We start from the raw sequence: 25,655 nt of genomic DNA on the forward strand, positions 1-25,655 counted from the left end.
CAAGTCAAGACGGCTTCAGCAGAGATGGTTCTGTCGTCGGGTCCTGAAGAGGGGAGGAGGCGGGGAAGGGGACAAGAACCGAGACAACTGTGCTGTCTCACAGATCTGCCAAGATGTGGCCCATGGTTTCCATCAGAAACACCTTGAACACCCACTGTGCCCTCAACCACAATCCTGGAGGGCCGGCCTGGAAATCTGCATTGTGGACGAGCTCCTCCAGCATTGTGGTAACAGCCGAGTGTGGGCATCACTCCTGGAGGGGCCCACAGGGACCCCCGTGCCCCTCTGACGAGCTGGACGAGTCAGAAGGTCTTTACTGTAAGGCGAGGGGACAGAAGAAATACAGAGTGAAGAAGCCACTGCATGTTTATTATTCACAGTTAATCACTACCTACCAAATTCTGTCTGCAGAGTTAAAGGATTAAGTACATAAATCTTTTTATTTAAACACTGATTTGTTTAAATATATACACATACAACTTAGTTCAGCAAGGCTGCACGATATACACCAATTCCAAAACAAAACAGTCAGACGTCCAGGTGCAGAAAGCCAGGTTCCTCTCGTCACCAGCGAGGAAAGAAGACGCCATCAAGGAGGGAGGACGGGAAGCCAAAGACTGTCCACAAGTGCAGCCACCTCCCGGGTCTCCGAGTGCTCCAGGCTGAGTCCGGCTCCAGGACCAGAACCAGAGTCTGGGGACACTCCAGTGGCCACTTCTGAACCCCAGGCTGTCACCGACAACCAGTCCCAGTTTTGTTGGGGGAAGGGGACTGGGTGGAGAAAGCTCCCAGGCACATCACTCCAAGGGACGAGACGCCGACAGCAGATGTGGGGAGAGCTCTGCAGCGGCCTGGGCCTTCCTACAGCTCCAATCTCCCCTTCCCGCGGTTCCTGCTTCACGGAGACATTTCCTTTTGGGGGGCTGGTGTGGAGCAGCTATAAACACAGCCCGCTGTGAATGGAGACGTGAAACCACCCAGCTGCTTCTGGAACGCTGCCCTAAGGCTCACCTGGGCGGGTTACGTGGGGACACAAAGGTAAAAGGCAAGAACAGACACCCCTGGTTTCCAGAGCAAGAAAAATGAAGTGAAGACTCATTTCCTACCCCAGTGTAGGGACAGGGTTTATCCTGATACTGAGAGTGCGACAGTTTAAATCCCCTGGGCTTTCCTGTGTTTGAAACTTGCTGGCTCCGAGGATTTGAATCAGGGGGTCTCTGGGGATGAAGAAGTGGGGCAGACAACACCTGAGACGGCAAGTCAGGGACGCTGACCGCCCCCTTGGCCATATCCAGTCCAGTGCGGGCGGAGCTGCGGCCTGTCCTCTTGCCCCAGCGGCTGCTCGCACTGCTCTCTGGGGCAGCAACTGCAGACACTGGACTTCTGCTCCCTTTGACTCGGCGGGGCTTGTAAACTTCCAAGCTGACCCCTAACCACTCCTGGCTTGGGAAAAGCAGAAGGCCCACACCCTCTTCTACTTGCCTCTTCACTACCCTGTTCTCCCCTTCCCACCGAAGGAAAAATATTTACACAGAGCAGGGGACAAATTGGCTGAAAAGCTCTGGACTGCCTTTAGGTTACTGCAAAACAAAACAAATGAAGAACACCACTCACGAAGCAACCCTTGAAATAAGGAAGAAGGCACTAGGAAAAAACAGCATGCTCAGTGACACCATTCGGAAGGAAAACTGTGGAGAAGAGACAGGTTTGCAGTTGAACGTTCTCAGGAAGTCAGGAGGGGTGATGCTCCTTCCTGTCACCCCCACCCTATTTCCAACTCGGACAAAATACACAGGTGGGGGCTGAAAGGTTCCTCCCTACTTGCCCTCCCACCCCCAGCAGCCGCACAGAGCGAGGGGTCCCCCCAACCCCGCGTGCATGTACACGGAGAACCCCGAAATGGCTGTTCTTTTGGTCATTCCAACTCAATTAGACATTTTGCATAGAGAAAATACCAGCCCGCTTGGTTTCTTTTCTTTTATTATTAGCATCATCTAGGACTATATGTGGCGTTCGTTAAATGTCATGCACTGATGGACAGAAGAGAAAAAGAGATGAAAAAAAGGAAAAATGAGAAACAGGAGCAGCGGTGAAGGTCTGTAATAAAAACTCTTTTTCTTAATTTATAGGTAAGTTTTGGCATTGTTATATCCAACTCCCAGCCCACCCCCCAAGTTCCAACCGAAGTGAGAGGGTCACCAGGTGAACCGCCAGGTGTTCCGAGCTCCCGCACAGGCTGCTGTTGGAGGCAGCTTGTGGGTTTAATTCTTTGTATAGGTTTTAAACTTTTCATTTTCTTTAAATAATCTCTTCCTGATCCTTAGACGTTCCGGTTCACAGGGGTGACATAATTGCGGGGGAACATGCCGGTCTGCCCATGGCAAGCTCCTTTCCACCAATTGGGGTCTGAGTTATCCATGACGTGGATAAAGTCTCCCCGTCGGAACCCCAGCTCTCCATCCTCCTGGGGGTCAAAGTCAAAGAGGGCCTGGACGTACGTCGGTTGCTGCAGAGGGTCAGGGAAAACACACACATTGCATCCTGAGTGTGGCCAGCCCCCTCTGTGAGTGGGACTGGTTATGGGGGGGCAACAGCTGTGTGCCAACGTCTCCACATTCCCTAAAACACCCCCCTTCTTCCTCTGCCTTCACCCTCACACGGCCCCAGTCCACTGTGTGGGGCAGTGTGACCTTCCTCCCGTGCTCAGAAATGACCAGGGCAGCCCTCAACTGTGGTGCCACTTGTGCTGTGTGACTGAACAGAGAGCAGCAAGTGTGGCTTTAAGGGGAAAGACCTTCAGAAACAGCCATCAGGTTTTATGTAAAATCCCAGGATTTGAAAATGTTTCAGTTCCTATCACTCTATTACTCATAAAATCCTGAAGGCCTTAGGGAGTAAAAAGTCAGAGCTCCTCCCTGCCTGCCCGAGGAGCTGCTTTCATGGCTAGAAACGGTCCCACCTCTCTCTAAAGAGTCTTACCTGTGGCACCTGTTCTATGTCCCGGAGAAATATCTGCTGGTTTCTGGACACGGATGTAGATCTGTGATAATCTACAAGCTCATTCAAAGAGTTGAACTTGACCACCCAGAGGAAATACTTTCCGGCTCCGTCTCGGAGCACCTTGAAGTGCTGCACGTCATTGCCGAACCTGGCGAGGGGCAGGGGACACACAGGAGACCAGGTCAGGGGCTCTGTCCTGGCTACCCCCCAGAGCCACCTGCCCACCAAGGGGGCAAAGTCCCTCAGCCCGGGCCAGGACTGCAGCAGAGCAGCTGTCCTGGCTGGAGGGTGAGGGTGCCCCGCTCCCGGAGACCCCTCTCAGGACTGCTGACCACCAGTGACCTTCTGAAGGCGTCTGCAAAGAAAAAGAGAAGTCCTAACCTATGGCACACCCCACGTGGTACCAAAAGAAAGAAACAGCCTGGTTAAGGCAAAGAGTGGGACTTAATTACCTGTTCCAGTTAAAAAGAAAAATTAGAATATTATGTGACTTTTAAGACTACAAAAGGTGGGAAAGGAAGTAAGTACAGTACGAAGAGAAGGAACTGGACATACTTTCAACAGTTCTCTACCCGGTAACAGATTGAAGTTGTGTGTTCCATTCAGGGATTTTAGTTCTCCCCATGGGAAAAAGGAACAGTGAACACACGGGGATGATAAACGAAGAGGCCCGGCCCCCACCCCCCACCGAGACAAGTCTTCTCCATCACACAGTAAAAGGTACGCGCTCCCTTTACGCTGGCCCACAGCCGTAGCCAGAGCCTGGCTGGGCAGAGTGACTCCCATCAGCTCAGCGATGGCTCTGCCTGTTCTGCTCACTGCCCAGCCCTCAGTGTCCAAACCAGTGCAAGCCCTAAAGAGGCACTCTAGGAAGGCCTGTTCAAAGAACGACATTAATGTCTTCTCCGTACCCCAGTCTTAAACGTTCAAGAAACAAAACACCTCTTAAAAACAATCCAGCAGGTGGCAGCACTGAGCTTCCAGGAAACCACCGACAAGGAGGTGCCAAGCACTCAGGAAACAGTGCGATGTATCTCATCAATGTTATAATGCAAGGACCTGCAGTACTGCTGTTTCACGAGAGGAAAAAAGATGAATGAGGAGAAAGCATTATGAGGAAGGACACACTCAAATAACACTTGGGCCCCCCCAGAAGTCTGCTGCCACCATGTATTGGCTGGATTCTGAAAGGACCATAGTGGTCTGCACCACAGACTCCAGTCTTGAAATGAGAAACGTCTCGGAGATGACATCCTCGAACCTCCTCCTCATCATTTTTGATCAAGATGGTGAATAACATCAGTTTCAAATTTTACTTCTCCAACAATAAATACACGATCTCTTCAAGCTGTACACTGGGGAAAGTGGAGTGGAGTGGGAAGCCTCCCAGCAGCCACCACGCACAGGGCCTGTTAGTGGTGCCCAGGCAAGGCCCTCAAATGGACCTACCGGCCACGGCCGAGTCCGCCGCACCCCTCCTGCATCCCCGTCCTTGCAGTCTGAGTCAGGCTGGGTCAGGGCACAATATGGGGAAACTGGCGAGGAGACAAGGGCAGTAAGAAGTGCAAGGGCACTTCCACCTCAGGTGCTGCACCAGACCCTCATTTGCATACATTTAATCAAGCTTGTCAAGAGCAGGTGGGCGGGTGGGGGAATGTCCGTATGTTCCACTCCTTGCTGTGAACCAAAACTGCTCTGAAAAATAAGGCTTACTAAAAAAATCCATTGCTCGAAGAGGGAAAAGCTCACATCCCAGTCTGACCTTTCCACGGCGGGACTAAGAACCGTGCTGGAGGTGCAGGTGTAAGGTACTGCGAACACCGCCTGAAACCACCTCCTGTACGTTCACCGAGGGAAAAGTTCTAAATTTAAAACCTATGTTTCAAAAAGACCTACACTTTAACCACATAGTTGGACTTGAAATTAAACAAGATAGTCAGTTGAGTTTTGGAAGTAAAGAAATCTTTACATCATTTAAAAATGGCAAATAAATTCTTACAGCCTTCATTTAAAAAAACCATCTTTAAACTAATCGCTTCTTTGTCATAGGAAGGATGGCCTGATTCGTCACATTCCTGGGGCAGGGGTTCCTGAGACAACAGGTTATTAACTAGAAAAGGCCTGACCCCGAAACACACGGAAACGACAAGTTGATTCAACATACTTGGGTCCCAACTGGGGCCTGATTTGCTTAGAACACTCAAAGCTCCAGTTCATGTTCTCTGTGACTCCCAGGGTGACAACGCCTTCCCTCGTCCCTGTCCACCAGCCCCCTTCTGCCTTTAAATTCACCACAAGGGAAAGCGGAAACCCCCCAAAACCATGGTGATCTTGTACACGAGTGTGAGCGGCCTAGTCTGTGTTGGCAGGTAGACCTACGCTAGGGAGCTGGGGGGGGGGGGGTTTGTGAAGGTGGGCGTGGCCACCAGGCAGTCGTGGGTCCCCTTGAGGGCAGAGGGCAGTGTGTGAGGAGAGAGCCCAGGGCACAGACGCACAGAGGAGTGTGAGGGTGAGGAAAACAGAGGAGCGCCTGCCGTCTGCGGCTGCCACGGGGCAACTAGGCAGATCCCACGTGCTGCTAGAACACATTTTAAGAGGGGCCAGAAATTAGGATTTTGATGTAAAATCTTGTTTGTAAAATACTGTTTAGGTGAAACCCTCCCAGCCTGCAACCTCTGGCGTGTGTCACCCCTCAGGCACTGGGACAGAGGGCTGCAGGCGCCAAGGCAGGAAATACTCACTTGACGGACAGGGAGAAGTCCCCAGGAGCGCTCTCACTCTCTCGGATGAGGAAGGCCCCATCATGCCGCTGTTTGCTGAGCATTTCTTCTGCCTTGGCTCTGGGGATTTTGCCAAAAAACCACCTAAGGAAGGAAGGCAAGCCAGTCAACATCTGCTTCCCCAGAAAGAAACAGGCTACAAAATGGGAGCCGCAGGGCGCTCCTTGCCAGGGGAAGGGCCTCCTCCCTGGTCTCAGTCTGGACAGGCCCAGTCAGGCCCTCCTTTGAGAGGCGGACCACCTCCCTGATGACGACCTCACCCTACCCCTCTCCAGAAAGGGACCCATAGGCATGATCGTAGGCCACTTCCTCGAGAGGAAGACACTTAAAAGCGGGACTCCAGGACCAAAGCCCACTGGGCTTCCTGACTCACAGCACGGCACGGGAAAGCCCCAGCCTACTCCTTGAACCACAGAAGGGGAGACAGGCTCCTCCTTGTAGCCGTTCTGATAAGGCCGAGGCTTTGCTGCAGTGGGAATCTGGGGCAGGAAAGCTAAAAGGCTAAGTCAGAGACAGGGCTTCTTCTCCTGGCGGCCCAGAGGGAAGAGGTTCCGGCTGCACAGGCAGCCTCCACGCGTAAGGACGGCTGGCAGGCCTCTCAACACTCGCCTCTGTCGTCCCTGCTCCAAGTTTAGCTTTTGGGAGCCGTCAAGGACATTGTAATCTACCTTGTGCATGGGCAGCCTGTTATAAAATGTGACTTTTCATTTGGAGCAAATCAGACCCTTCTGCTCCCAATGCTAATTCACCCTGGCCACAAGAAAAATAGGGTGAATTCACAGAAAACTATGGGAGCAACTGGTCCGTACCAGGAGGAAGAGGAGAAGAACACTCTGGAAAGCCTCAAGTCATCAAGTCATAGCTGCCTAAGCATTTCACGAGAAAACCATACTAATTAGGATGGATGAGGTGTGAAAACAATATTCTCTTTGCAAAGTGTCTTTACTGTATTGTTATGATTATTTTTAAAAAGCCATGTTCCTTAGAGCTAATAAAGACCTACATGCTTCGTTAAACTCCTAAATGGTAACTTACATTCATTAAATATACAAACTATAATAACAATAGTACAGAACAGCCCATTAACCTCACTCACTTATCTCTCACTTGTAAGCGACTGCTTTGACAAGAAGTCTCTAAGAAGACACTCCACTGCAATTTAGAGAGATGGGAGCTGCTATGAGGATACATTCGGAAGTTGCTATTAGTAACCTTCAAACATTCCTAAACCTACCTACTTGTGTCTTTCTCGTTTTGCTTTTCTAATGCCAAGCTGCCGAGGAGCTGGTACAATCTATCTTCCTGCTTCTACAAAGAACTCACGGGTAAGCCCTCCAGTGCCTGGCAGTCAGGCCACACAGAAAAATCACATACTGATAGCTCCAGCGATGGACAACAGCTAACAGTACCAAGACCATGCAGACATTTCCTAGTTCAATCTCGGTGCTTTCCCGTTTGTAAGGTGCTCGCACACACAGGCATCTATCTGCCTGGGGGCGGGGGAAGTGACTCGAGAGCCACACTCTTTCCTCCTAAACCCCCAAGATCATCCCAGCAAGCAGGCATTTTACTTTCCTTTCCTGCTGTTTAAAATATAAGTAATGAATTAAAATAACCTGAATGTGCATACAGTAAAAATAAAAGTAGACTCTTCCCTCAAACTCCCCAGAGGCAACTGCTGGCAGCTGTATGTCTCCAAACCTTCCCTAATGGTGCACAGACAGACAGATGTGGCTGCAGGGCGTTCTTGCCCCCAGCTTAAAATGGACTCAACTTTATTCTCAAGTGAAAAACAAAAACTGCAGTTAAGGAAAGCATGCTAACTGGAATTTATACAAAGCAAACACACCCGTTACAAGCACCCAGGTTGAAAAATTAAAAATTAGTTGGAGACATTATTAAGTAGATACTTGTTTTGTATCTGCTGCCATTACTATGCGTGTGCACACACACTCTCGCCCCCACCGAGGACGTCCCACAAGGTGAGGACCAGTGCACTATGTCAGGGAAGCTATCACTCAGTTACAGTTAGACACCGTCACCCCCCCATTTCCACAGCACTTTATACCGTTTCGAAGTCTGATTAGCCTCTTTTAATGGTGTTATTTATATGTCACTATGTGGCTATGGTCAACATTTTAAAAATCTTTTAAAAAGATGGATTTATGCCACCACACAAATAGCGAAGGCGAAAGCTACCGGGAGGAGGCTGCTTCTTTCGCAGTTTCACTCCTGACTGCACTCCTGAGGCTCCCACCGGAGTACTCAACGGGACAGCACAGAGCTGGATCCGCCCCCAGTATCTACAACTCATCTTGCAACACTAATGCCAACAATCATTTTGTAGTCTGTGTTTAATTTGTTAACTCAAATGCTGTAATAGGTCACAGTACACTTTAAACTCGGCCCTGGCTGGTGTGGCTCAGTGGATTAAACTTCCCTCATTCCAACAAAAACTAAAGGTTTTGAGGTGGGATAGGGAACAGGAAGGGGAGAGGGGGAAGGGGGGAAAGAGGAAGGGAGGGGAGAGGGGCAGAGAGGCCCAGGACTCTGTGCTCTCCCACAGCTATGAAACCGACGCTGACTCTGCACTTACAGGTGTCCGGCCACAGAGCAGTCCCCTAGCAGAAAACGTGCCTGTAGGACTGAAGACCACGTAGGTACAAGGTCATGTTCTTTTTCAGCAATCCACTCAGAGCTTGGAGTGGATTTCCAGCCAGTCTGTGAGCAGCACCTGAACTGGACGTTCCCCGATCAATGACTCATAGCCTTTTACAGTGGGGACCAGACACGAGAGAGACTCTTCAGAGGACAACCCACCAATCAGGGCGGCCGCCACAACTTTCCACCAAGCGGGCCTTTCCTATGTTTTCTGAACAGTTGGATTTGAAGTGCCTTTGGTACTGGAACAATCCAAAGGGAAACAAGGACAGAGAGGCACAGGCATTTTTATTTAATACAAACATCACAGTATGATGTTTTGCTGAATTCCCTTTTTGCTTGGAAATACAGAAAGAAAAAAAAAAAAGAAACAAGTTGATTTTGTAGTCAATGGATTTAGTGCTGGAGTCAGAAAACCAGGGCCCTTGGCCTAAATCCACCCAGTTTACCCAGTTTTTGTACAGCCCACAATCTAGAGCTGTTTCTAAAATATTCAAAAGAAGAACGTGGGCCATGACGGAGACTGCACGCGACCCACAAAGACTAAGTGTTAACACTCATCCTCTGGCCCTGCACAGAAGTTCAGCGGAGCCCCGACCTACTTTGAGGACTGACTGAAGAACAGCGGTGCAGGTGTTCTTCGGCTTCCGGGTACCGAGGGAGGGAGGACGCACTGTGACGCACGGGGCCCCTCCCACTCCCAGGATCCATGCCCCAACTGCTGCTCCCAGTGAGTGCACGGACGTGTGCTGTCCATGAAATCCCCACGCCCCCAACAGCCCCCAAGGGAAGTACTGACACTGAGTGTCTATGAGAATGCAAAGCTGTGCTTAGTACACTTTCCAGGAGTGCAAATGCAGAAGACAGGAATCCTCCAAGGAATCTAAAAAACTCCTTGGTGGGTGAGGGAGCAGGATGAGAGACCAAACTCATATAGTTATGAAGGTATAAGACAGTACAAGTTCCAAACAAAAACTAGAAGAAAGAAGTTTATGAATTAGACTGATTTTCACCTTGTCAATCATTCAATGAACTTCTTTTTTTGTTTTTAATATTTATTTTTTAGAGAGAGGGGACAGGAAGGAGAAAGAGTCGGAGAGAAACATCAATGTGTGGTTGCCTCTCACATGTCCCCCACTGGGGACCTGGCCTGCAACCCAGGCATGTGCCCTGACTGGGAATCAAACTGGCGACCCTTTGCTTCACAGGCCTGTACTCAATCCACTGAGCTACACCAGACAGGGCTCAATGGACTTCTATCGAGCTAAAATAAGGTGCCTTGTTCTTCTTAAAGTAAAAAGACATTTCTTTGAGTAGGTCACATTTCTTCATTACCAAGTTGCAGGGCAACCCAACCTTCTCTCTCCAGGCTAAGGCTTTTTGGATGTGATCTCAGAGCTCCATGTTCACTCCACGGACACTGTATTACACCACAGTTCAACTCTAGCTCCTAGCACGGTCTCTGCCACCTAATAAAAACTGTGTAAGAGTTTGATGACCAAGGCATGAACCAGCAGATGGCTTTATGGTAAAACCCCTAATCATTTCTTTCATTTTAGAGAAAGCGAAATCATCTTTAAAAAAAAATTATTTATTTTATTTTTTATTTTAAAGAGGGGAAACAAGGGAGAAAAAGATGGAGAGAAACATGGATTGGTGCCTCTCTCATGTGCCCTGACTGGGGGCTGAATTTGCAACCCAGGCATGTGCCCTGCCAGGAATCGAACCAGCAATTTTATGCTTTGTAGGACAATGTCCAACCAACTGAGCCATACCAGAAATCATCTTTTAAAAAGAGATTCAATTCATAAGGTAGCATTTGGCCCACATTTAATTGCTAGTGATAGTTACCTCTGAAAGCAGTATGTACATGGGAAGAAACTCATATACTGACTGCTCTATAGTTTTCTATACTGTAAGTCTTTTAGAATAAGAACTGTATTCATAAATTAACAGCAGAGGTGTTATAGATACTAGATGTGTTCCAAATTTGCAGGATAAAGAGGGATGAACTAGATGATCTTGAAGGCCCCTTGGAGTTCTGTAACACCGTAAGCTCTGTACAAGCAAGGTGGAGTTAATATCCTCCTCCAGTGCTTGAGGGAAGAGAAATGACAGGTACACGGCAGAGTGGTGACAATGAAGGTGAGGGACGAACAGGCTGGTGGCATTCAAAGTGGGTCAAGTCATCTAAAAGCCTTATCACTGTGGCCCTGGCTGGGTGGCTGAGTTGGTTAGAGCATCATCCCGGTAAGTCAAGGTTGCTAGTTTGAACCCCAGTCAAGCCACATACAAGAATCAACAAATGAATGCATAAATAAGTGAATCAATCAATCAATTAATCTCTCCCCTCTAAAAAAAAAAAAAGTCGTATCACTTGTGTTAAACCAAGCAGGAGAACTCCGCCATGTCTCAGCAGCACTCTAACTGGACACCGGAAGCCTCAGCCCCCTGACGTACAGAGCAGGGAAAGACGGCTTTAGGGAAGGAGCACAGCCAATGAGAAGAGATGGGGCGTGAGGGCAGGACAGTGGTCTGTACGGGTCCCACGGTGTCCCATATCAGTATGAACGGGAAGGGCTCTAGAACAACATGAAAAGAGGAAAGCCCACCACTTGGGCAGGTGTGAGCAGAACGTGTTGTGTTCTCTGAAACACACACACCAAGTGGGGAACGAGGGCAGTGAGCACAAGCCCGTCATATGCCTCGTGCTTGGGGGATACAAAGGGCAGTAGATGCGGTCCCGCAGGGTAATCAAACTATCGACATGAAACCACAGGATAAGCACCCTTCCTAACGCCCCCCCAAAACCCAGAATTAAGAAATATCTGGCCCTATGGGTTTCATACAAAAGGAATTAAGGACCTGTATAACTGTTGTCTTATTATCTGAAGATCACTGACAATTATTACTAATTTAAAACATATACACTACTCTGTAATAGTGTAAGAACTATTGTTTTAAATGAAACAACTGTTTCATTAAAGATTAATAATTACTATTCACCTGAAACACACACTACTATTGACTATTTTACTATCGTTACACACCATTTTTAAATAAAAATTTTATTTACTTTTAGAGAGAGGGAAAGGGAGAGGGAAAGGGAGGGGGAAAGAGGGAGAGAAACATCAATGTGTGGTTGCCTCTCGTGTCCCCCTATCAGGGACCTGGCCCACAACCCAGGCATGTGCCCTGACTGGGAATCAAACCGTGACCCTTTGGTTCACAAGCTAGTGCTCAATCCACTGAGCCACACCAGCTAGGGCCCATTACAAACTATTATTAACATGTAAAATCAATGTTTTGTTAATTCCCTGGGAAGAATGAAATAAAAGCATGACACGCATCTCGCGGTGATCTAAATTTTAAAAACATTATTAGAAACAAACAGGTCTGACCCCAGGGGACGGCAGAGCCCAACTTACGGATGCGGTTTCATTTCTATGTAATTCTTGGGAATGAAGCCGTCTTTTCCATTGAGTTCTGCCTTGTACCAGTTCTGATCACATTCTTCATTCAAAACCTAAAAAGAAATAAGACAAGAAAAAAAAATCAATCATGTCCTTTTCACTCTGAAAATGGCAGCCGTTACGACAATTATGTTGCCATTTAGTTTCGTTTGTAAAAGGTGTTATTTGAAGTATTATCAGGTACATGAATACAAAAAAGACTTCTTGAAACTTCAAACAACCAGCATTACGTCAACCTTCACAGCTGAAATTAAAAAGAAAAAGAAACTGTCCCTGGCAATGAGTTCGGGCTCTCGGGCATCTAACATTGAACTCACAGTAGAACAGCAGCAGAGATGACAGGGAGTGGTAACCGGTCAGTTTGGGAGTGGAGAGTCTGGAAAAGAGCAAACGCTGACACCGCATTCCAGTGGGTGAGCATAGGCCCAGGAACGTGACCCCGCTCCCCACGGTTACCAGCTCACACACAGGCTGTCAGACCCCAGCTGAGTGTCCTCTCCAACACCGTTCCCCGTGAGGTACACGGACAGGACAGGCCGTGCCGCTACAATCTGCAGAGTAGTGGTTCCATCTCACGGCACACACAGACTAATTACTAAGACTATGTAGCACACCCCCAAATTTTTTTTGCCAATCTGACCAAAAAAAAAAAAAAAAAGGTGTAATTTTCATTCTTTTACACAATAGCTATATTGTGTTGGCTACTGTCAATTTTTAGATTTGACAATCTAAGGGAAAAGAGGTCAGTGCCCCTGACTAAATAGTCAGGTATCATGTGTTCTAAAAGTTCTAGCAGCCCTGGCCAGGTAGCTCAGTTGGTTAGAGCGTCATCCGCATAAGCCAAGGTTATGGGTTAGATCCCTGTCAGGACACATATAAGAATCAACCAATGAATGCATCGGTGGAACAACAAATTGATGTTTTTCTCTCACACATCAATAAATAAAATATTTGAAAACATCCGTGGGTCACACGGGTTGAAAATGGCTGCTGTACAGTACTGTTAAGTTGCAGGACAGCTCCAGGTGTTACAAAGGCTGCCCTCTGAATTCCAGAGTTCTGAAAAACAGCAAAGGGCAGAAGGCATTTTTTTTTTTAAGTATGTAACTTAAAAGAAAAAAGACATGTGAGCTGAACTCCAGAATAATGAACACAGGAAAATGTTGATGGACTAGTAAGTGGTAGTCAATTTACAATACATTACACACCAAAGTTCTAACAGGAAGTTGGTAAAAGTCTGTAGAAATGCTTGAGTTGAGGTCCTGAACAATGCTGTAACTCAATGCTGAGTCAGAACCCAGACCTCTTTAGTGTGCATGACGTGCACGTATTGGCATTTCAAAGTGAGACAGGACACTGGGTAACACTGAAGCAAATCAGCATTACCCAATGCATCCAATGAGTCTGGAAGGGAGTCCTGCTCTGAACAGAGGCTATGCCCTGAAGAGTTTCTCCATGCTCGTGCCTATCTGAGGCTGGCCAACCTCTGGCCCTCCGCCTATAGGCCACTGAGTTTAAGCATGTGAGATGAGGTGGCAAATTCTGTGGGTGTGGATTTGAGAGCTCTGTAGCAAATCAGTGACTGGTGAGTCCCATCAGCTTCAGTGATGAACACTCATTTGTTTTCATCACTGTTCCCCTCTTCCTTAAAAAATCCTATTTTCTTAAATAACTGCAATGATCTGCATTTAAAATCTGCATTTCAAAAACAAAACACTACACTGTGCTATAGCCAGGCAAGTTGTTCAGTTGCTGAACAACTGTTTATCACTGTTCAGACAGTGATAAAATGCGTACGGAGGGCAATGGCGTGGGAGGGAGGCTGCTCCTCAGGCAGCCTGAGCCCCTGCACAGTAGGGCAGACCCGCCACCCAAGGGGCCTTGACCTGAGGGGCCGCCATCCCGCAGACATCACAGCAGGCTCAACAACACGAGGTCAAAGAAGCAATTTTAAAAGCTGCTTAAACCAGGATTTTGTTATCTACCAAAATGAAAAATTTGAAGAAAAATGTGGCCTGATAATTATTTTATAAAGCATAATTCAATAATAATAATGATGATGATGATGATGAACTTTAGGCTTATGGACAAGTTTTTCAAACATCTTTAAAATTCCTGCCAGAGGAGAGTCGGGAGGTGATTATGGTCCACTGGCCATCACAACAGAATCGAGGTAATCACTTGGAAAAGGTCACTTTTAATTTAAGGATTACTGTTTCATGCCAGTTCATATAGTGACACCTTTTTGTCACTTTTACTCAGAGAGAGGCAAACTTGCCCCTAAAAAGTGAGCCCCCCAATAAAAGAAACTCCAGGGCAATTCCCAGACTGAGCACCAATTTATAACTATGATTTCCTCTGCAGAACAAAATTATTACCTGCTGTTTAGAATACTTTTCGCCTCTGAGAAGGCAGGGAAATATAGAATTAATGCATTTGGTATATATATATATATATATTTTTAAAGATGTTCTTTACTTTTAGAGAGAGGGGAAGGCAGAGAGAGAGAGGGAAAGAAGCACTGATGTGGAAGAGAAACACAGACCACTGCCTCTGGCTGTGCCCTGACAGGGACTGAGCCTGCAACCCAGACATGAGCCCTAACCAGGAATCAAACTGGTGTTCTTCCACTTTATGGAATAAAGCAAACTGAGCCCTACCAGTCAGGGCTAGTTTATTTATTTATTTTTTATTTAATTTATTTTTTAAAAGATTTTATTTATTTATCTTTAGAGGGGAAGAGGAGCAGAGGGGGAGAGAAATATCAGTGTATGGTTGCCTCTCATGGGTCCCCTGTTGGGAATTGGCCTGCAACCCAGGCATGTGCCCTGACTGGGAATCGAACCGTGGTTGTTCGGTTTGCAGGCCCATGCTCAATCCAATGAGCTACACCAGCCAGGGCTAAGGGCTAGTTTATTTTTAATGTAATGTGCATGCAAGTGGAGAAAATTTTGGTTCTCTGGAACATTCCAGAATTCAGAAAACCACAGTGTGGCCATGATTGCCTCTAAGAGTATCCCTGTTGGCTGCAGGCCACCCTGGGAGTCACACCAGGTCCTCCCTCCCACCTGCACCACTGGTACATCAGCTTTCACATGCAAGCCTTGGAACGATGATGGCGTAACTTAAAAGGTATTTTAAAACTAAGTTTTGTTCACATGTTTAAAACAGCAAAGGACATAAATTAACATAAGTGAGTCTAAAGCAGAGCAGTGAGGAAGTGACGGCCACCATATGTGGAAGAGTTCACACCTACGAAGACTATTCAACTCGCTCCGGTTTCAGATGAAGGCTCCGTCCTTCACAAGCGATCTTTAAAAGCCTCAGCGGAGCTCTGAGAACGAGGAAGCAGCTCTCGCCACCATTTCCCCACGACAGCAGGCATCTCATTGAGCACTTGCTCATCACCTTGCAACCAGCTGACAGCTGAGTTCAACAACCAAATTTTCAATCCGTTTGAAAACTCCAAGGAATGTTTTTAGCTCTCACCCCACAGCTGCACGTTCTGTTCCAACCTCCATATTCCCTCCAGTTACGACTTGCAGCCCCACAAAACACTCTGGTCTAACGGAAGCAGATTGATCAAGAGATGAGATTACGAAAGGAGGAAGAGACAAATTTCAGTGAGGTTTTTTTGTTTTTGGGGAAAAAAAAAAAAAAGGATCAAAAACAATGTTAGAGTCCAAATCAAGGAGAAACCTAAAAGATGAGGAATGATGTAAAGTTTACACAGGAGAATTAAAACCAGTCCAGTCAATGGAAGGGGACATATGGGGACTTTCGAAATGTGGCTGTTATATTTCATGTGTGCTGTCACCGGGTGTGTTAAGTCTGTGAAAATTCACCAAACTGTGTACTTACATATAAACTTTTCAATATGTATATCATACTTTAACTAAAAGTTAGAAATACTTCATCCAAGAGAATACGGTACTATTATGGTCCAACTCACAGATTAAAAAAATGTACCAGGGCCTCATACACCTCGAGTACAAATGTTTCACATCCCCAAAATACAGAAGGAAACAGAAAATCACAGACTGAGACTTCAGAAGCCCCTACGAAGATGGCTTACCATCACTACTCTATGAAAATGAGACATTCCCAGAAATAAAACTGCCTTCACCAGGGACAGCACAGTGTATTCCAAGGGTTCTGTTCTGCTTGTCTGTATTATGTGATTCTGGTAACATTCTTCGCTGCTGCCACTGTCCCTCACCCCCAACCTGAGACCATTCTAAACGCTACGATAATTTCCTATTTACACCAATACCAATTTAAAGGTTTCCAAATCATTTTTTAAAAAGTGCCCTGGCTGGTGTGGCTCAGTGGACTGAGTGCAGCCTGTGAACCGAGGGGTAACCAGTTCTATTCCTAGTCAGGGCATATGCCTGGGTTGTGGGCCAGGTCCCTAAGTAAGGGGTGCATGAGAGGCAACCACACATTGATACTTCTCTCCCTCTCTTTCCCCCTCCCTTCCCCTCTGTCTAAAAGTAAATAAAGTCTTAAAAAAAATAAAACAAAACAAAACAAACAAGCAAGCAAGCCAAAAATACCACGTGTAGCTGGTCCCCCTTACATTACAGAAATGCAGCATAAGCCAGTGAGTTTCCCCCAGCTCCTCATGATCAGGCTGTCAGCACCCCAGGAGCAATGCTGAAATACTGCCATGTCAATACTGCATTTTAATACTGAAATACAGGGGCTTTCTAAAGACTTAACCCCTAAGAAAATTCTACAGGGCCCCCGGCTAGAATAGCAGTGCTGGGAGAGCCATTTAAAATCAGTTCTCTTCAGTTGCCCATTATAATATTTTATTATAAACTATTAGAGTGCTCTTCAACTTCTAAGACTTCCTTAGTATGGATTACTGACTTGGCCCCAAACCACACTGATTCATTACTAACATTTTAAGTAAGTGCTTATAATCACCACCTCCATCTGTTACAGTTTTTGCTCCACATGAAAAGCGTCTTGGCTGCACTGCCGGCTCTACTGTGTGCAGAATCATGAAAAACACCCACATTGTAGGTAAGTTATTCTGAACTTTACTGATGAGATGGCCAACTTAAAGGTCATTTAAGAATTAATGTTCCTGGTCCTACCAGAAACTTTAAATGGTTTATACAAGCATACAGAAAGAAATGGCACTCAAGTTCATGTTGCCAGGCCAGTCTCCAAGCTGAACAACTACAACCCCAAAAAAGACACGCCAAGCAGGCACTGTCTTTTGACCTGGTCAAGACCCTGACCCTTAAAGACCAGAAAGTTGAGAAGAACTGAAATGTATTTATGAAGTTTTAAAACTCTTCTAATTTTGGCAGACCTATAAAATTGTGTATAAGCATCAAATTATGCTGTTTTATTACATGGGTTAAGGAAAATCTACTCATTTAAAAATATTTATGCACTGATCCGAAATCAGAGGGTATTTCACGTTACAGTAATAACTTCTCTCAGCCAAAGTATTAATATCTAGACCATGAAATGCTACACTTAGTTCCCTTTGAAATGGGTGTTTCCACAAGATTCATTTTGGGGGGGATCCAGGAGACCTAAATCCTTGTGTGTTTTTTTTATCCTACTTTCTGTTAAGAAAAGATTTTGTTTACCAAACTAATGAAATCCAAAGGGCATTTGGTGGTGACAGGTGCTAAGTTTTGCCCCTTAAATAATTTTAAAAGAAAAAGAACGTAAAAGAGGGTGGTAGGGGTGGAAAGAAGGGAGGGGAGGGAACCCCCAACCCCCCCATTTCCCACTGGTAAAATCACTCATCACTTTTACGCTGCTGCCACTGAACAGCGCCCTCTTTCCTCTTGCCCAGCCTCCATTTCTCTATCGTCTCTAAGCAGCCATTATCAACGGAGACCCATCTGATGGGGAACAGCAGTGGATCAAAAGGCCAAGGCCCACCACCTGTCCAGGCATCAGAGTTTAGATTGAATGAACTGGTCTGATCTCAGCCTACTCAGTACTCCACATCAGTTCAAACATTGCTGTTTTTCTGTTAAAGTCTCAACCCACATCGCTCCTCAGTTGGCGTCCCAGTCTTTGTAGCTTGGCCACCACCCGCTCACCTGTCCTCCTCACCGGCGACCTCACTGCGCGGGCCCTGCCTGCAGCAGCCTCTCAGCACACCGTGCTGGCTCGTGTTCCTTCCGGCTGCACTGCGCTCTTCCTCGTCTATCTGGATCTTTCGAGGTTCAGTTCAGAGCTTACAACCAGCGCGGCCACTTTTCTCTGCTTCATTTTTATAATATTTAATGGAGGATCACGGTCGATAATAACATACTACTCCTTATGACACCTTGCTTTCCACCACTTCATTGGTGTGCTCTGGTTCCCTTTTAAACAAAACTGAAGCACCTTAAAGCTGCTCTGCACCCAATTTTCATGTGCATTCTCCATAGCTCTTCAAATGGTGTCTAGCATATTTTGAGGAATTGGCTTGTATGTGGGGGCTTTGTTCTAAGTAATGTACACAGTATCACAGAGTAGCTGAGTGCAGAAACAGAGGAATGAACACCACATGTTATACGTGATCATCACGTTCCTTGGTGAAAAACAGTGGCCTCTTAAACAGACCCTAGAAAGAAGACCAATTGTCATGACTTTGCACACCCGAGGAAGGAGAGGCTGAAATAAAGGAAGTGACAGAATGAGGCAAGCAGTCTTCCTGTAACTGAAGCACCACTGCCCAGAGACGCTCAGGTGGAGCACCTTGGAGGCAGGCATGCCAACTCTCTGCTTCTACTTTTTCCGACAAAAAAAGGCTATTCAGGTGGGAACACAAGATGGGTGGACAGAAGGAGACTTTCATGTGAAGTGGATTAGGGAGAGAGGAGGTGCAGCTCTTTTTCTAATCCATGTGAATCCCTCTCAGTATGGGGGCCCTTCCTGGAATGTTCAGATGCCTAGATCAGCCTGCATGTTTGATGGGGGTTGACTTTTGCAGGGTGTTAATTTTAGAGCTACAACTCTTTCAACAAGATGTCTACAAAAGACAGTATGGAAGACTTGCAAATCTTTATTTTTCCATTGAATGGCAGCTAGGTGGATGTGGAGAGAGAAAAGAGGACGAGACAACATGCAGGTGCATGCAAAATGATTATATTAAGAGTTCGGGATGATTCATGCATTTTTAAAATGGAAGACTTCCATTATCATGTTCATACATTCATAGATGTAGGAAGATGAACAATTAAGACAACCAAATTGTTGTCCTGGATATTTCTCTTTTCTGATAAATAAACCAAATCGGATACTTTCATCAATTTCTCCAGGTTTAGTTGTCATTAAAAAAGCTGCTCAGGACATTTTAAGGAAACAGAAGGTAGTTCACACTTACGTGCTACTATCCCACCCAGATAAACCTAGAGGCAGTGAAACCTTAAATGCACAGTCACTGCCCCAAAATAAACTTTCTATCAAAGGGGCACCAAGAGTTTCCATCGAAACAGCGGTCTTGTATGCTCTGAGATTTATGGAAGACATATTTCTTTGGTGTAGTTGAGTACTCAACAGAAGAGCGAAACGCTCTCAGAATACCAGAATTTCAGCTGTGGGGGTGCGGAGAGGGGACAGAAAGGGCGGGGGCGGGGAGGGGAGAGGGAGAGGGGGGGGGAGGGGGGGGGAGAGGGAGGGAGGGAGAGGGAGGGGGAGAGGGAGGGAGGGAGAGGGAGGGGGGGGGAGGGAGGGAGAGAGGGAGGGAGAGGGATCAGGGAGTTGCAGGAGAGAAAATATTGTGCATTTGAAAAATTCAGCAATTATATGATGGCCTGTATGAGGCAAGTACCATGCAACAACCCCTCCACCAGATAAGCGGAGGACACAAAGGATCCATCTCCCAAAGAGCTTCAAGTCTAGTAAAAGGGCTAGTTGCCACGCATCATGTGACAAAGCAAGGAGGGAGGGAGTTATGGTATGACGATGGCAAGTATCAATTCAACAGAAAATATCTGTGCTCCAAATATCAAAGAGAAAGACCTAACTCCCATTTAAGGGATACAGGGAAACTTCCTGGATGAAGTGTGAACTAGGTTATACTCTTTGCTTGCATCTTCAGGTCTGCTCAGCCTGTGTAAGGGCTGCGAGAGGAATGAATGTGCCAGACCTCCCAACCTGCCATCAGGTAAGTTCTCTTGGCCACACTGCTGGCCATCAGCTACGAGACTGGTTAAGCTTCCTGAAGTTGAAAAGTAGAACCTTTACAAATGGTATCAGAACTTCCTAACTGGAAATAAACTAAATATGTCAAGCTTAGCTAATTAAAAAAATAATCTTCACCTGAGGATATGTTTTTATGGATTTGACAGAGAGGGAGGGAGAGGAGGAAGAGGAGGGAGAGGAGGAAGAGGGAGGGAGGGAGATGGATGTGAAAGAGAAACACTGATCAGTTGCATCCCATATGTGCCTTTTAAAAAAATTTTATTTAGTTATTTTTCAAGTACAGTTTTTTGTCTATTTCTCCCATCCCATCCCACCCCGCCCTGTGCTCCCCACCTCCCTCCCATTTCCACCCCCCTTAGTTCTTGTCCCTGTGTCCTTCGTACTTGTTCCTCCAAGTCCCTCCCCTTTTTTCCCCTTAAATTCCCTTCTCTCTCCCCTCTGGTCACTGTCCCCTTGTTCTCTATTTCAGTGTCTTTGTTTTTATTCTGCTTGCTTGTTTGTTTTGTTGTTTAGCTTCATGTTAAAGGTGAGATCATATGGTATTTGTCTTTCAACACCTGGCCTATTTCACTCAGCATAATGCTTTCCAGTTCCATCCATGTGGTTGCAAAAGGTAGTAGTTCCTTCTTTCTCTCTGCAGCATAGAATTCCATTGTGTATACGTACCACAATTTTTTGATCCATTCATTTACTGTCGGGCACCTAGGTTGCTTCCAACTCTTGGCTACTGTAAATTGTGCTGCTATGAATATTGTGGTGCATAGGTTCTTTGAAATTGATGTTTTAGGATTCTTGGGATATAATCCTAGCAGTGGAATTGCTGGGTCAAAAGGCAGGTCCATTTTTATTTTTCTGAGAAAATTCCATACTGTTTTCCATAATGGTTGTATCAGTCTGCAATCCCACCAACAGTGAACTAAGGTCCCCTTTTCCCCACAACCTTTCCAACATTTGTTGTTTGTTGCTTTGTTTATGATAGCCATCCTGACCGGTGTAAAGTGGTATCTCATTCCCATATGTGCCTTGACCAGAGATGGAACCTGCAAGCTCCAACCGAGTAAGCAACGGGCTCGGGGCAGCTAATTCTTTACTAATATATATTTGGCTACCATCCATATTATCTTGTTTACTAACAGAAGGCTTTCAATCTTAGGTCAAATTTTACAACCCTCTCCTCAAGAAACCAAGCGAAATAAAAAAACAAAGCCCCCAAGGCCCAGGGGAAGAGCGGTCACCCATTTTCTGAGGACCGGCAAACCTGTTCACAGTCACCAGGTCTGCCTCTTCAGGTCTGCTCACCTCCCACTGCCCTGGCATAATAAAACCAAACAGGAGCTCCCAGCAAATCCACCCCCTCAATCAATAACAACAGAGTTTATGAAATTTTACTTAAGGCCTTATTGATTCAAGATGTGAACTCAAGTTCTATTGATTTACAGCTGTCCTGTGACCCATGAGCAACCTCTGAGAATGTAACTGAAAGAAAAAACAAAGCAACATTCAGCCACCGAGCTAATCACTGTCAGCTGCATAAGGAGCTATGCCTGAAAAACTCAAGACCAGGGGTCCTCACACCTAAAATGCTACTAATCTACAAGAGCCAGTTCCAACTGCATTTTCCACTTCCCAAGCAGTGAATCTGGCCTCGAGTCAGGACAGTGTGTATACTCAGTTGACAGAGAGGGACCGGGGAAGAAGTGTTAAGCCCTCACCCCATTTCCAGGGCGGAGGCAAGTGCAGGCAATTAAGCAGGTAATTACAATACTGAAGTGAAAACCTGGATTAGCGTCAGGTTAGGAAGCGGAACACAGAGGACCCAAAGCTACCTTGGAGGGAGCGGGATGTGGTCAGAGAGTGAATTTGAGGGGAGACCCAAAGGATCTCCTGTGGTCTAGGAGAAAGCCTGCAGTATGCAAATTAGCGAGTTCAAGCTGGACTGCTAAGTATGATGATCAGAAGCAAAGGAAGAGTGACATTCAGGTTTGCATTTTTCAAACACTTTCCCCTCCTCCCCGGCTGAACTGAAACACTTAACTCCCAGGCGCAGAGAGGAGCAGAGCAGCTTAGACCAGAGCAGAAAGGATGGAGCAGCCCGGAGCAGGCCACGGAGGAGCAGAGCAGAGCTGTCTAGCTAGAGAGGAACCTACCCTAGGGCTGCCTCATAGCCATGCTGTGCTGCATGGCAACTGAACTGTTTTGCACTGAATAGTTTCCTCCTTCACCCGACACACCCCCCCCCAAGCAAAAAAAAAAAAAAAAAATCAAGCCCATTCCCCTGTCTGTGCTGTAAGAACAAGTGCAGAAAGATGATGGTGCTTGGAACGGGGCAGTCAGGGTATTTTGAGGAGGTGGGATCAAAAGGGACCAATGATTAGATGTGGCTCAGTGGTCTTCCCTGTTAACCATCAATTTTTCTGAAAAGCTTTAGGAAAATGGCTATATAATTTTCTTTCTTTTAAAGCCACCATGAGTAGAAAGCATAATCTCAGATACAAAATCCCATTTTTTAAAGAATACAGGAATGTTTAATGGCTATACAATTAAAAATGGCAACACAAAACTGACATCGCTTTTCCACACAACCAATTCAAATAGGTATTTAGTGTTCAGAAAAACTTCAGAATCTATGAAACTATTCCACTTTAACTAGTACACCCTGACACATGCTTATTCAATTACTTATACTTTTCTCTACTTTCAGAAGTGGCATTAGGATTCTTACAAGGCCCCAAGTATGGACACTTTCATCAGGAAAAATGATCATTAAAGTTCAGAACAGGACAACGTTTCCTAAGTACCTCCCTAATGGAACTGGAGACAAATATAGCTGTTGTTAACAGACAGGCTAAATGAATTACCCCTCCTCTTACTGCTGGAACGGAGGCCTCTCTAGCAATTAACCAGCTCCCGTGGCCTTTCAGGCAGCTGCACAGAAAGAGCAGGTCTGCTGATAGGGCTGGGGTGGGGGCGCAGAGAACACCCCCCATGCTTCAGGCTCGTACCGTCTCAAGCAGACAAGCCCAGCCTTGTTCCGCCTGTTAGTTTTATCTCTCTGAGCATCTACACACTGTTCCCTAGAAAACCAGCACTTTCAACCCACAGAAATGTCGCAACCTGCAGAGAACAGAGGGACTACGAGGACTAAATAACAGGATGTATTAATGCAAACAACGGGTCTGTCAGATCCTCGATTCCACGCTACAAGAATGGCTCCCTCGTTTCACGTGGCGCTGGAAATGGGAAACCAACGTCCCACTTCAGGGTCCTGGGTCAGGCCAGAACTGAGCAACAGCTGTGCTATCGGGAATTGCAAGGGGGGATCAGGCATACGGGGTGTGCATCCTTCTGCCCACAATTAACAGGCAGTTTCCCAAACTACAAAGATGATCAGTACTATGGTGACTTAAGGCATGACTGTTTGCAGCCCCCAGATGGTATCATCAGACCTTCATAACCCTGTTCACGTGGAAGAGGGGTGCTAATGTCATGAATAGCTATGCACAGTAGACCCGCCCACAATGATCAAGCTATCAAATTTGAACCAAACAGAGCCAAAATCCCATTTTCTACAGCTGAATATTCATCATCAAAGTCACAGCTTACAGCTCTGAGAGAAAAAGTCCAGCTGGTTTAAAGAAATCATAGTTCCTTTATTGGATGGCTTTCTCTTTTCCTAGCGTTCTAATGGCCTTAAAAAGTTTCTCTTTTTTCTTTCTTTCTGATTTTATTACATTAAGTTATTACAACTTTTCAAGGATGATATCAAATGCCTGGAATAACCTTTTCCCTCTTCAATAGATCTATCATTCTGGGTTTTCCTCCAGTATTTTCCTCAGTTAAATGGACTGATTCTCAGGTTTCACATTTTCCTCATCCGTGGATTTCACTACACTTTCCCAAGAAAGGGCGCTGGGAAAGCAAGCCTGCTGAGTTCTGGCACACCTGAAAATGCCTGGGTGCTAGTCTGACTGGGTACAGAAGTCCACAGAATTCGCAGCTGAACAGCAGTTCACGTCAGAGTCTGAAAGACACTGTTTTCTGTACTTGGAGTTGCTCATGTAGGTTACTGGCAGTCTCACGGTCATTTCTTTGTAAAGACCAGGGTGCCCAGCCTTTTGGTGTCTCTGGACCACAGCAGAAGAAGGATTGTCTTGGGCCACACATTAAGTAAACACATACACACTAACAAAAACTGATGAGCAAAAAAGACTTTAAGTAAATTTACAATTTTGTGTTGGGTTGCGGGTTGGACACCCTGTATGCTTTCAGAATCCCTTCTTCTTGTCACTCTGAAATTTAGTGATAGTGTATCTGAGTGTGGATCTGGTTGTGTTCTTTATGCTGGGTATTTGGAGGGCCCTTTACACCACCAGCTAAGAGAAGTTGTCTTCTTTCTTTATTTTCAAAAATTTGATAGTGCTTTCCTTTCATTGGTCCTTCTCTCTTTCTGAAGCATTAACTGTTAGTTATCAGACCTCGTGAGACCCCAGCGGGCTCTCGCTGTACTTCCCTGTAAGCCTCAACCGCTTCTCCACCATCCTTCCCAAGCAGATGACCTCACTTCCTATTGCACTGAAAAAAACAGAAGCAACCAGAAGAGATATCACAAAGCTCCTACCGCACTCACACCACTACTTGTACCTGTTTCTTTATTCCACGTTTTCCATGGCTTTTGTCCGTGCTCCTAACAAAATCAAATTCTACTTCCATGCTAGATCCCCTCTCTTCTTGCCTGCTCAAGGTCATTACTCCAGTAATGTTCCTTTCTTCTTCATCGTCACTGTTTTTCTGTTTCTACTGGATCTTTCCTATCAGTAAATAAAAGTGCTGCTATGTCCCCCATCTTTGGGACTGGGATGAAAACAGGCTTCTTTTAATTCTACCACCTCATCTCTTTCCTCCCTTTACATCGAAACTCCTCAGAATAGTTGTCAATATTCCTTGTCTCCAGTCTTTCCTCCTGTTCTTTTCCACACTCTCAAAATCATATTGTGAACTCTGTCAAATACAGAGCAAAGTTCAAAGAATTCTACACTGAACACATTTACCTACCACCTAATTATACCATTAACAATATATGCTTTATCACATATCTGTGCATCCTTCCATCACCTATCCTTCCAGCATTTCAAAATTGCAGATATCAGTCCATTTTCTCCTAAATACCTCTGCACACACATTGCCTATAATTAAATTCCAGGCTGCAGTGGGTTTTTCTGCTGTAAAATTTACATAACCACTGCCACCCCCAGCAGTTCCCTGCACTCTTTCCCCTGGGCCCACCCACTCTCCTGAACCGGCTCCAAACCTGCTTTGCTCTCACCACTCCACTGAAACTACTCACCAAGTCGATAATGGGCCGTGCTGCGGACTTCAAGTGGCGATTCTCTGCCCTCACCCAACCAGGCCTATCAGTACAACAGAGGTGACGACTCCCTTTGCCGTAAAACAATTTCTTGGCTTCTAGGACACAACACTTCCTAGGTTTGCTTTCTCCCTAACAGGCCACTCCTTTTAATCTCCTCTGCTAGTTTCTTTTTTATCTCCTTTACTTAAAAAAAAAAAAAAAAAA

At 46.0% G+C, this 25,655-nt stretch overlaps 1 protein-coding gene across 1 annotated transcript in view; it reads right to left on the bottom strand.

Annotated features, from left to right (window-relative positions):
* Positions 1-1,963: 1,963 nt before the first annotated feature.
* Positions 1,964-25,655, bottom strand: part of GRB2 (growth factor receptor bound protein 2) — a 60,106-nt gene continuing 36,414 nt past the window's right edge. The window contains exons 3-6 of the mRNA XM_037157769.2: positions 11,870-11,967; positions 5,742-5,864; positions 2,980-3,148; positions 1,964-2,506 (exon numbers count right to left, since the gene is read on the bottom strand). Coding sequence (XP_037013664.1) covers positions 2,321-2,506; positions 2,980-3,148; positions 5,742-5,864; positions 11,870-11,967 — 576 coding nt within the window. The 3' untranslated portion in view covers positions 1,964-2,320. The remainder of the gene's footprint in view (positions 2,507-2,979; positions 3,149-5,741; positions 5,865-11,869; positions 11,968-25,655) is intronic.

This window comes from Artibeus jamaicensis, unplaced genomic scaffold (genome assembly GCF_021234435.1).
Source record: "Artibeus jamaicensis isolate MK-2021 breed Jamaican fruit bat unplaced genomic scaffold, CSHL_Jam_final contig_2259, whole genome shotgun sequence".
NCBI classification, from domain to species: Eukaryota; Metazoa; Chordata; class Mammalia; order Chiroptera; family Phyllostomidae; genus Artibeus; species Artibeus jamaicensis.